This window comes from Dromaius novaehollandiae, chromosome 22, assembly GCF_036370855.1.
Source record: "Dromaius novaehollandiae isolate bDroNov1 chromosome 22, bDroNov1.hap1, whole genome shotgun sequence".
Lineage (NCBI taxonomy): Eukaryota > Metazoa > Chordata > Aves > Casuariiformes > Dromaiidae > Dromaius > Dromaius novaehollandiae.
This window is the reverse complement of record NC_088119.1, coordinates 4472388-4485116: the sequence shown is the minus strand read 5'-3', so window position 1 is coordinate 4485116 and position 12729 is coordinate 4472388. Positions and strand designations below refer to the sequence as shown.

At 54.7% G+C, this 12729-nt stretch overlaps 1 gene segment (V, D, J or C); it reads right to left on the bottom strand.

The window, feature by feature from the left end:
* Positions 1 to 10861: 10861 nt before the first annotated feature.
* LOC135330586 (immunoglobulin heavy variable 3-48-like) lies at positions 10862 to 11587 on the bottom strand. The segment is given in 2 exon segments: positions 10862 to 11151; positions 11542 to 11587. Coding segments are annotated over 2 exon segments (336 nt in total).
* Between the last annotated feature and the right edge of the window lie 1142 nt (positions 11588 to 12729).

The following is a 12729-nucleotide window of genomic DNA, read 5'->3' as shown; positions in this document are numbered from 1 at the left end:
TCTGCAAGTCAAACAAAGGTTGTCTGGGAGGTTAAAAAGAAACCCCTCAGCAAACTGAGCAGTGCTGTTAAGAATAGTTTGTCTGTGCCATTTAAGGTGTGCTGTTGTTTGGTAAATACACAGTGGCTGCTCCATGCACATGTGTGACACAGCACCAGTATGCACGCAAACCAGGAGGGCGGCTTTGGGAGCATGGGGAGTAGCATGCATCCCTTCTAGGCCAGGTCATCTCCAGCATCCCCTGGTTCCTTCCTGGAGGCCAAAGAGACTGAGAGCTGGCTGTGGCTGATGCTGGGAAGAGGGTGCCTGCAGACAGTGGAGGGCAGGGAGTGTGAGGGGTAGATTTGGGAAGTGGGATCACCCCATGGTGTGCAGCAATGGCCCATCCCTCCCTGGGAGCTGCCCTGAGGCCCTCCTGGCAGTTGGCTCCCCTCCAGCTCCTGCACTCTGGGTCAGGGGCCCCATCAGAATGTTTGTGTCAGTCAGGGCACACCCAGGTCTCCTGTCCCCATGGGAATGGTCCACAGCTATTGAGCTGAGTGCCAGGGAGGCAGGGCGCACAGGACCAGAGTCTACTGAGCCCAGAGCCTGTCCCAGGAGGTGGTGGCTCCACCCTCCACAGTGGCCCCATACTTCTTCATATTACCTGAGTGGCTGCTGAGGTATGAGGCCCTCTTGAATCCAACCCCGACCGCCTGATGATACCAAAGCAGGGGGTAGTCCTTGAAGCTGGATTCATGGCAGAAGAGGTGCACAGAGTCCCCGGGCATTCACAGCCCTCCACCAGCCTCCACTAGCTGCATGTGGGCCCACACACCTGTGGACAGAGAGTGCAAAGAGCAAGGCAATGCATGCACAGGGTGGGAGGTGATTCCCCTGCTGCAGTGGGGTCCACTTGCCAGGGACATGGAGAACCAGCATCATCCCTCCACCTGGGGAAACCCACTGGCCCCAGAAAAGAAATACCCCTGCTTGGGACTGATCTTGGCCCTCTCCTGGGCATGGGTGAGTGCACCCAGTGTGGAAGCAGAAAGAGCTGGTCCCCAAGATGGGGAGACAGGCGTCTGTGTACAGCCCCAGCCCACCCAGCCCTGGTCTTGATGCCCTCCTCAGCCAGCTCTTACCTGCCAGCAATGCTGTGAGGGACAAGGCCTAGAGCCAAGGCACCATCCTGGGTGGCATCATTCCTTGCTGGGCTGTGGGCCAGGGCCTGGGGCTGGTCAGGAGCAAAGCAGCCCTTGTGGTAGGCAGAGAGAAGCAGAGCTGAGCAGCGCTCAGCCCTGCTGCTGCCTGCACTGCCCCTTCCTGCGGCAGCACCACTGGCTTTACCCCCACAACCCACACCTGCTGTTTTGGCCCCTTTAGTGGGAGGAGAAAGGGAGGGCAGGTTACAGGACTGCGCCAGGCTGAGGCAGGTGTATCAGCAGAAGAGGAGTGCGGGACGACTTGGACCCCAGAAGGCCAAGGCTCCTTTCCCTTTTCTGCCCTGACAGCTGTGAGTGTTTTCCAACTCTTCAGCCCTGCATAGCCCTTTAGAAAAGGGACCATGGGCAATGCCTCCAGCACAGGAGGGAAAATCTGCTCAGCTACTGGGTGTCTGCTCCAGGAAGCAGAGTGGAGGGAGAGGCTGTGCGCTGGGGTGTGCGGGGAGCCGTGGAGATGGCCGGGGATGGCCAGGAACACAGCAGAGACAAGGAGCACCCCACTCCATCCGACACCCATTTGGGATGGGTAGGCCCTTGGCTAGGCCTTTGCCTAGGCCCAGCTCAGGCTGGCCCCAAGATTCGGCTTTTGGCCCAAAGCATCCCTTTGCAGGACCCTCCCCGTGCCCTGTACCTGCAGCCTGCCCTGCCTTTCTTTCCCTTGACCATGCGGCCAAGACGCAGCATAGAAACAACCCTCCGCACGCTCCCCTTCCTGCTACTTTCCCCTTTGGCCCCACCTAGTTCCTCTACAATGCTCTCCCTCAGCCCCCTGCTGTGTCCTCCTGCCTCTTGTGAGCAGTTTTGGGACCCCCTAGGCTGCAGTGTTGCCCTGCAGGGACCCCAGTATTTCTGGACTGTCCTGCCTTGGCCGCTTCTCCAGTGCGCAGCTGGTGGAGTGGTGCACTGTGGGGTCCATCAGGAGTGGACCTTGTACCCTGCTGTTCTCTCAACCCCCATCCACCGTGTTTCCAGTGCCAGGGGTCCAATCCCTCTGTTCCCCAGTGGCTGTGTATTATGTGATCCTCTGGGCATCAGGGAATGCAGCTGTATGGAGAAATGGCTGTTGGGGATGTCTCTGGTGATGCCGATTCTCTTTTGGAAAAGTGGGGCACAGCCTATTTGTACTTGTATTTTTCCAAAAACTGCAGCCATCCACTCCCAGCTCTCTCCTGGTTTCTGCTTGTGCTAGTGCCCCACAAACATATCAGTGGAGGCTGGTTCCCTGTTCACAACACATGTGAGGGGAGAAACTGTGAGCCCTTGCCCTGCACAGGGCCCAAATTTCGCAAGTGTCATCTGGGAACAGTTGTGCATGCAATGCAGGCAGGGGGTAGCAGTGGCAGGTGCCTGGGCACGCAACACTGGGTACATCTTGCTTCATCTGCAGAGGAGGAAATGTGGTCCTGGAAGGTGGGGCCATGGCCAGTGTCTTGTTGCGGTGCAGGAGACAAGTGCATGGATCCACAGCAGGTTCAGGGATGCTGCTGTATCCTGCCCCACCGTATCAACAGGGCATGCAAGGGGTTCCAAATGCTGCAGGTGAGCAGACTGCTCAGACAGATTGCTTGTTGCTCTGTAATTTCCCTTCAAATTCTGGTACTATTCTCAAGCCTTAAGACCCATAAATAAGCCATTCTAGTCTTCTCCACCTGCCACAGCCTTCACCCACTCCTCCCCAAATGGGAGAATGGCATTCTATGAAAGTGCTCCTTTGTGGTTATTCTCAGAAAGCAAAGGGGCCAGTTTGCAGTTTAACATTCCCCATCTGGTACTGCCCTCACAATGTCATGGTGGCTGCCACAGAAGTCGTTGGTGGTATGTGTGGGTATCAGCAGCTGCAGCTGCAGAGAGCTCTCATCCCTGGATAAGGCTGCATAGGTGGTGCCTTGGCCTTGTAAGGAAGTGGAGGGGAGTGTGCAGTCCTTGCATGAACAGAGACTTCCAAAGTATTCTGGCCCTCCCCCAGGCCAGAAGCAGTTCACACTGTCACAGAATCTCCAGAGATAATGCAGGTGAGTGGGAGTCTGTTGCTATGTGAGGGGGTTGAGCTGCCTCAGCTGCAGAACTGAACACAACTCCTTGGTGAGCTTCAAGTGTTGTTTGTTGCTGTCTTACGGTGGTGACTGGTGCCCAGAAGGACAAGGCTCAGCACCTTCCTTCCTGGAACAGCTCGGTCTTCCTGTTGCTCTCCTACCATGGCCAGGGAAGATGCCAGCCCCTCTCCACCCAACCTTGCCTTGTTTCAGCAAGTCTTGAGGCACCATGCAGGGCAGTGCAGGGAGGTATACAAGCATTTCCTTCCCCTAAAAATATAATTCCCCAACCAGCTTTTTCTTCCCTCTGCAATAGAATACAAGGCCAAGAGCAAATCCAGCCTGTCCTCCACAACCACATCCCTTCCTGACTCCTGAGGGACCCTTTCTGGCAGGCTCCTCTCACTCCCTAAGAGCCTGTTACCACAATGACCCATTTCCTTTTCATGCTGTTCCTCTTTGCATCAGTGCCACTATAGCTGACACAAAAGTAAGTGGCAATGTCAGTGGGTGTCAGGGTGTGCAGGTGCAGGGAGACCTTGCTCTTGTCTTGGTCTACAGAGATGGTGCTGCAGCCTTGGAAGGTCGAAGTGTAGTGGATGAAGTTATTACCCATAAGATCATGCTATATGTCTACCAGGAGTCTGACAGAGCCAGTGCCAACTTTTACTGCCATTGTAAAGAGATATGGTGGAAATAGTAAAGGTGAATGCTAGAGATATGGAAACCTTCCCTTCCTTGGGACCTGAATGTGGTTCTCCCTGTGTTGCTCTGGACTGGTGGGACAAGGGGCCATGCTGCACATCTAGGGTGGCACAAAGCAGCCATCAGCCCTGGCTCCCAGATGGGAGGGAGATTGTATAGCACATTGAGGGGGCTGAAATCCCAGTATCTGGTGAGCAGGTGGATGGTGATGGGCTGAGAAACTTTCCTGGCATGAGGAACAAAGGCTCCCATGAGGCAGACAGCCCATTTCCCTCACACTAGGCGCCTGACAGACTCTCAGCTGTTTCTGAGTTTCCTTCGGAGTGGATGTTTTCTGTACCAGGGAATGGAACCCTTTGAACCTGCTCAGCTGGGTGTGGAGGGACACTTTTTTTCTGTAACCAAGACAGCACTTCACCCATGCAGAAAATGCAGGGACCTCTCCAAAGCAAATGGGGCTATGTCCTTATTTGTCCATTCTTGCCCTTGCCCTCACAGGGCCCTGTGAACAAACTGATTGAACCAGTGCAAAGTGAGAGACCCTGAGGAGCAGGTGTAAGAACATGGAGAAGATAGAATTTTTCCCCAAGCCCTCCCCATCTCAAACTGCCTTGGGACTTCCACAATCCAAACAGGATAAGTTGGGGAAAGGAGAGGATAGGTGAAATGATAAAGGTTTCTCAAATCCAAGGGAATGGACACAGAAAGGTGCCAGGCCCTCCTGCTCTCCTAACTCCACTGCAGAGCACAGTGCAGCTGTCGGAGGGACTGCTGATCTCACCCTGTAGGGCTCTGTGTGGGCTCCCCAGCCGGCACACCCACAGACTCCCCATGGCCTAGCCAGAGCAGCAGAAGAAGCTGGATATGATCAGGGCAAGAAATGGCCTAGAGAGCTGCATGGGGACTCTGCCATGGGGATTCAAATGAGGCGATTTCAGGTACTTGGATGTCGCAGAGTGCCAGTCCCAACCTTAAGCCACTGGACTTGGGGGGCAACTGCAGTCAGAGGTGACACAGCCTGGCCTGGGTACTCCTGGGGAGAGAGGGGTGGAGGTCTCAGGGAGGCAGCTAAGTGAGGTGGCAGAGGCAAAGTTCAGAGTCAGCTTCTGGGCAGGGGAGAGCCGGGAGCGGGGGGTTACCAGCAGAACAAGGGGAAGAGGGCATGTAGAGAAGCACACAGGAGAGCTAGGATCTGAAAAGCTCATCTCCTGTAGAGGAAAAGGAAATTTTTGTCATGCTTCTGCCAGCTACTGCAGGCTGTGGGAAGGCTCCCTGGCACAGAAATATTGGGCGGAGTCCCGGAACTGCAGGTTGAACAAGGTCAGAGACACCTTGGCCTGGGAATTGTCCCGGGAGACAGTGGCTCGACCCTCCACTGCAGCACTGTATTCCTCTGTACTACCCCAGGGGCTGCTGATGTAGGAGACCCACTCAAGGCTGGAACCTGGCGCCTGACGGTACCAGCATATGTCAAAGTCCTTGAAAGTGAAGCCGGATCCATGGCAGGAGAGTTGCACAAAGTCTCCGAACTCTCGCAGCCCTCCACCAGCCTCCACCAGCCGCACCTGGGCCTGCATCCCTGAGGACAGAGAGTGGAGGGAGCAGGGCAGTGCATGCATGCGATGGAAGAAGGTTTGTGAGCCAGAGTTCCCTTCCCAGGGACACGGAGAGCCACAGTCTGCCCCCTATCCTGGGAAATCACTGGCCCCCAAAAATCTCAAGGCTGCCCTCCTCGGGGATGTTTTTAATCCTCTTCCAAAATATTCCCCGTCTTGGAGAAGCTCCCTCTCCCTGCTGCAGCACCTTGTCCCCACTGAGAAAGGCACTGTGCATGGGAGAGCATGCCCAGCATAGGACCAGGAGAAGCTCGGCCACAGGACAGGGAACAGCTACCCGCTGACATCTCCAGCCCGCTCAGCCCCAGCCTTGCTGCCCTCCCCAGCTGGCTCTCACCTGTTGGCACCGCTGCGAAGGACAAAGACAGGAGCCAAAGCACCATCCTGAGAGGCATCATTTCCTGCCAGGCCAGGGGCCAGTTGAGGACAAAGCAGTTCTGGTGAGAAGTGGAGAGGAACAGAGCTGAGCTGTGCTCAGACCCTCCCCATGACTCAGCCCCCCACCGTCACAGTCCCTTTGTGGGAGGAAAAGGGGAGGCAGAGCTTCCCTCGCGGACCCAGGGCAGGTTAATCAGCAGAGGACTGTGGCACCCCCGGGAGGCCACAGCTCCTTTCCCTTTTCTCGCAGGACAGCTGTGAGGGTTTCCCAGCTCTTTAGCCCTGTATAGTCCTTTAAAAGATGAATCCTGGGCAAAGCTTCCAAGACAATAGGGAAAAGGTGCCCGCTTGCTCAGTGTCTGCTCTGGGAAGGAGAGCAGGGTGAGGGGCTGTGGGCAGTGGGGAGCCATGGAGACACGGGGATGGCGAGGAGCAAAGCAGAGACTTGGAGTGCCCTGCTCTATCCACAGCCAAGAGGGGCCTTGGCCAGACCCAGCTCAGGCTGGCCCCAGGGATGGGCTGTCAGCCTGAAGTGTCCCCTCACAGCACCCTCCCCATGCCCTGCACCCCCTGCCTGCCCTGGCTTGACTCCCTGTCCTCTGCCAACAGGGTCAACAGAAATCATGGCGGACATCCCCTCCCCCAAAAACACATGTATCCATTTCACACACTTCCCTATAGCATCCCATGACTCTTCTATCCTGTACCCTCCAGCCTTCCTCCTGCTCTCCACATCTGCCCAGGAAACATGGTGACTTCTCCCAAGCAAACAGTATGCTCTCCTTATGCATCTTCTCTATATTGTTTCTTCTGGCTCCAGGCGTATATGCACACATGTGTGTACACCAGGTGCTAGGATAGATTTTTTTTTTTGTGGGGAAGACCAGTCAAGATGGATGATGGGTATTTTCATAGGAAAACTCTACTTGTAGTAATTGGGTTCAGAGAGAGCCGTTATTCTCACATACACTCACTGACAGCTGCAGGGGAAGAATGTCCAATGCCCAATAGAATGTCTACTGGATGTGGATGCCCAATAGAATGTCTATTGGACAAGAATGTCCAATGTCCAATAGATCAGACAGAGGCTTCCCTGATTAGCATAAGTAAATGACTTATATACATTTCTTTGGTTGGTATTGGTGTAGTTACTATCTAACACTCCCTTTATTGGCTATATGTACAAGGTAAAGAACAAAGAGAATGGAATTTTCCACGAGAAAACTCTGCAACTTCTAGACAGTTCTATTGAGTTCGAATCCCTGGCAAACCAGGCAGGAGTTGGAGCATATATACGAAGTTCAAGGTTTCTTTTTTTGTTCTATCTTAAGATACTGATTGGTATTTAAAAAAAAAAAAAAAGTTAGTCTTAGTCACTGTTGTTGATTGTCTTCTACGGTGTGTGGAAGAGATGTGACAGGTAAGGGTGAGAGACTGAAACCTTTCCTGCAGGGGGCCAATAGGCCTTTGCCTGTGCCTGAGAAAGGGCATCTGCAGACATGGGAGCAATGACGAACAGATGTTGAGAGCTCAAGCAATAACTTTATCTCCTCTACCACTTCCCTGTGCTTCTGTTTTGGATCTCCAAGAGCCTGAAGCTGCGAGCATACCTGCTCAAAAGCTCTTGCTCCCATTACATTTTCAGGTCTAGGAAACAAGCGCTCAGACAAAACCAAACAAACCAGAAAGACACCATGGATAAAAGCATTCACGCATGTGTCAGCCAGAGCCCTCAGAACTAAAGGAAGAGGAAATCTTGAAAGCTAGGATGGTTGCAAGATGCCTTTTCAGTCCTTCAGGGAAGGTCCTGACTGTAAACATCAAATAATCTCATTCAGGCTAGAAGGTCTAATTTTGTCCTTCCTGGATCATTTTTCATGACAAATGCCCGAACTCTGACTTTTCTTCTCTCCCCATGAGCTCCAGAAATGACTGATGAGGGAATCCTGTTTTCCTCTTTTGACTGCAAGTTGTCCCGCTGGGATCTGAAAGACAAATCTGCAAGTCAAACAGGTTGTCTGAGTGATTAGAAAGGAAACCCTCAGCAGACTGAGCAGTGCTGTTAAGAATGGTTTTGTCTGTGGAATTCAAGGTGTGTTTCCTTTAGTAAATGCACAGAGGCAGGTACATGCACATGCTCAATATGGCAGGAGTATGTCCCTGGAGACAGTGGTGGGCAGGAATGGTGATCAGGAGAGACACCTCAGCCCAGAAATGCCTCAGGAGGTCGTGGCTTGAACCTGCACTGCAGTGCCATAACAAATGGTGGATGATCCATTCGTGTCCAGCACTAGGCATCTGACAATACCAAAGAGGACTTCATGAAAGTTGAAACTGAATCCATGATGGGTGAGGTGCATGTAGTTATCAGGCACTCACAGCCCTCTGCCAGCCTCCACCAGCTACACCTGGGCCTACAGCCCTGCAGACAAAGACTGCACAGAGAAGAATGGGGCATGCACAAGTTGGCAGGTTGTTCACCAGCAGAGCCAGCAGAGAAGGAGATGTGCACGTGAGACTGTGCTCTGCGTGGGAAGAGAAAGAACTGGGTCCCAGGATGGAACATGGGCCTCTGCAGGCAGCCCCAGCCTGCCCAGTCCTGGGCTCACTGTCCTCCCCAGCCAGCTCTCACTTGCCAGCACCTCTGCACAGGACAAAGCCAGGAACCAAGGCACCACTCTGGGCAGCATCTTTCCTTGCTGGGCCAGGGGCCATAGGCTAATGCCAGGGGCAATGCAGCCCTGACAGGAGGCAAAGGATAGCAGAGATGAGCTGTGCTGGGTCTTGCTCCTGCCCACACTGGGGTTGCCACGGCAGCACTGATGATTGTGCCTCCCCCTCCCCACTGTGTGGCTCTGCCTCTGCTGTCTTGGCTTCTTCAGTGGGAGAAGGGGGGACACATGGCTGGTTCATGGTGGGGCTGTGGCAGGTTCATTAGCAGAGGTGGAGTGCAGTGCCCCCAAAAGGCCGTGGCCCCTTTCACTTTTCTCCCTAGAAGGCTGTGAGGGTGTCCCTGCTTTTTAGCCCTGCACAGCCCTTTGAAAGGCACCCTGGCAGTGCCTCCCAGCAGTAGGAAAAAGATGTTCACTGCCCAGTGGCTGCTCCAGAAAGGGGAGCACACTGGGAGCTGTGGGGAGAGTCAGGAAGATGTCTGAGGATATCCATGAGCAAAGCAGAGATATGGACCACCCTGCTCCACCCGCAGCCAGGTCTTTGCCTTGGCCAGGCCCAGCTCAGGCTGGTCCCAGGGATGGGCTATCAACCTGCAGCATTCCCTTGAAGGACCCACTCCACGGTCTGCACCCCTGCGAGGTGCACTCCCTATCCCTTTTGCATGGGGCTGAGAGACAGCTTTGGGAGACAGCCTCCAATATTCAAAGACTGAGTGTAGCTGCCTCAGGGGGTTCCCTTGTGCCCTGCCCATCCCTGCTCTGTGTGGGCTGCAGGTTGGATAGAGGCACCTGACCCACACACCTGGGAATGGAGTGGAGCTGTTCTCACTGCATTCCACAGGGAAACGCAAGGGCTGGACTGGGAGGGGTAGGTTGTGCTGTAAGAGGTCAGCACAGTCCCACAGGGTTGTGCAGGGTTCAGGGTGCCCTAATTTCCTGGAGTGCTGCGTCTCCCCATCCCTTTTAGCTAAGATGGACAATAACCCCCCACACACTGCATCCCACAAAACCAGGCCCACTCTGCTTTGCCTCTCCTCACCTCAGCTCTGCCCTCACTTGCTATAAGTGCATCAAAGGCTGTCCAGGTGCCCTGCTCACCCCCACACTGCAGACATTGATTAGTTAGATCTTGTTGCCTGCCCTGAAATGACCCTGAAGCCAGAGCAGTGCTGTTTACCCATTGCTTCGCTCCAACCAGCAGATGAAAACAGGCTGAGAAGTGGACATTGGAAACAGGAAATGCTGTTTCCATGCTTTGGGTATCCAAGGGAAGAAGAGGAGGGAGGGAATGCAAGAGGGAATGCAGGCAGGCAGAGTGGTCAGAGCTCTTCTGGAGAAATGAAATATGCTGAACATCCTTGTCGGACTTTAACTCTGCCTTTGGCTCTTGTAGAGAGGAAACAGGCAATGCTGGGAGAGGAACCATTTGCAGCATGGCCATGATTGTCTTGTGGGGCACAGTGATAGCCTGACTCTCCATGGGAGCAGCCCTGACCCCCCTGGCACTTGCCTCTGCTCCAGCTCCCTCACTGTGGGCCAGGGGCTCCGGCAGGAGGTTAGTTTCAGGGCACAGTGGGGTTTCCTGTCCTGGTGGGAACAGCACAGAAGTATCAGGCAGAGTACCCAGGGGTGCAGGGTGTGCAGGGTCAGAGACACCTCAACCAGGGGAATGTCCTGGGGATTGTTCTGTGGGAGACAGAGACTCACCCAGCCATGGTGGCCTTGCATCAGATACAGAAAGTATTATGCTTTGTGAAAGTGAGGCACTTGAATCTAGACCCATGTGCATGCAGGTACCACCGCATGTTTTAGCAATTGATGGTCAACTTTGACCCTCAACAGGAAAAGTGCCTGGAGCCCCCAGATGCCCTCAGCTCTCCTATGGCCTCCATCAGCCTCATCTGGGCCAGCAGCCCTCCATGGACACACAGCCACAACTGAAGAATTGACTTCACTTCAGCATGGAGCCTGTAGGCCCCTTCCTGCTGCACTGTACCAGACCTTGCCATTTGCTCAATGCTGCTGCCCTTCAGGATTTCACTGAGTTTCCCTGTGGTATCAGAGGTAATCTGGAAGGGGCCATGCCATGGAGCACTGCTCTACCCTCCACAGAAGTCATAAACAGTTGTGTTGCTCCTACATTTTCTGTTGGATGATAGGACACTTAAAGAAGGTAAGGGAGGGGCCTCAGCAAGAGGTTTGTGTTTAAGTTCAGATGGCTTTCCTGTCACTGTGGTGGCAGCACAGAAGTATCAGGTGGAGTCCCGAAGGCACAGCGCACACAGGTCTAGAAATGCCTCGGCCTGAGGATTATCCTGAGAGGCAGTGGCTCGACCCTCCACTGCCAGCATGTACTGAATGGATGAGGAATCAGAGCTGATGTAGGAGACCCACTCAGGTCTGTCGTCCGGGGACTGTCCGTACCAGCGCACAGCAAATGTCTCAAAGCTATAGCCAGATTCATGGCAGGAGAGGTTTACAGCATTCCCAGATGCTCGCAGCCCTCCACTGGCCTCCACCAGCTGCACCTGGGCTCCCACTCCTGTGGACGGATAGTAGATAGTGCAGGGAGCAGTAGATGGAGACAGAGGGAGCCTTTCCTGTTCATCAGCCACTCTGGGGTCCCCTTCCCTGGGACATGGGCAGCTGCAATCTACCCTCTGCCCTAGGAAACCCACTGGCCCTGGAATATCTCCAGGCTGCCCTCCTCAGGACCGATCTTGTTTTTTTTCTTACAATGTCCCCAATTTCCTAAAAGCCTTCCCCTCCCTGCCACAGCACCCCCTTCCCCGACAGGGAAGGCAATTTGCATGGGAGAGCGTGCCCAGCATGTGAGCAGGAGGAGCTGAACCCCAGAATAGGGCACAGGCCCTTGCGGGCAGCCACAGCCTGCTCAGCCCTGGCCTTGATGTCCTTCCGAGCCAGACCTCACCTGCCGGCACCACCGTGAAAGACCAGGCCAGGAGCCAAGGCACCATCGTGGATGGCATCATGCCCTGCCAGGCCGGGGGTTAGGGCCAGTTGGGGGCAAATCAGCCCTGGTGGGAGGCAGAGAGGAGTTGAGCTGAGCTGAGCTGAGCTGAGCTGAGCTGAGCTGAGTTGCGCTCGACACCCACTCCTGCCCACACCAGGATTACAGCCCCCCACTGCGCCAGTGCAAACAACTCTGTGCTGCCCTTTAGGGAAAGGAGAAGGGGAGGACTCAGGGTGGGGCTGAGTGGGGGCAGATCCATCAGCAGAGAAGGAGCGCAGCGCTGCTGGTCGCTGGGGCTGTGCCAGGGTGCAGAAACTGCAAATGTCACCAGCCTCAGTTCCCCCATCCCTACCCCCCGCAGGTCTGTCCTGGGCCAGGGCAGTGGGCAGGACTGGGGCACCCTGCAGCTCTTTTCGACTGGGCTCCTCCCAGCTCCCACCTGGTGCAGGATGAGCAGGGCCATCCTGAACACACCAGTTGTGCCGGGCTCCTGAGCTGATTCTGGGGGCAGTGGATTTGTCTCCCAGTGCTCCCACGTCTCTTGGCGCCGTGGAGGAAGGTCGAGCTGTGAAACTCTGCCCCTTTTTGGTAGGGTGGGAGCATACATGGAGAAGATGAGGGGCCCTTGGCAGGAGGTTTGTGTCAGGGCACAGCTGGGTTTCCTGTCTCCATGGAAAGATGCTGAACTAGTGGGCTGTGTCATGGGGGTGCAAGGCACACAGGGCTGGAGACACCTTGCTCCGGAAGTTCTCCTGGGAGGCCGTGGCTTGTTTGGCCACCACGGCCTCGTATTTCTTTGCAATGCCCCAGGAGCTGCCAATAAAAGTGACCCAGTCTATTTTGGTCCCTAGTCCCTGCTGTTACCATAGGATGACATAGTTCTTGATTTTGAAACTGGAGGTTTGTCAGGAGAGGTATGCATTGCCATCGGCTGCTTTCAGCCATCATCTAGCCTCCATCAGCCATACCTGGGCCCATACCCCTGCAACGACACATGAATACAGTCACAGTGGATTGGAGATGACAGCAGGGAACCTGTGGACTCCCTTCAGCCACCCTTCACCTGATCCTGTCCCATGACTAGGGCTGCTGCTCCTCAGGGACGTACTGTGAGTCCCCCTATGGTAATGGAGCTGATGAATTCAG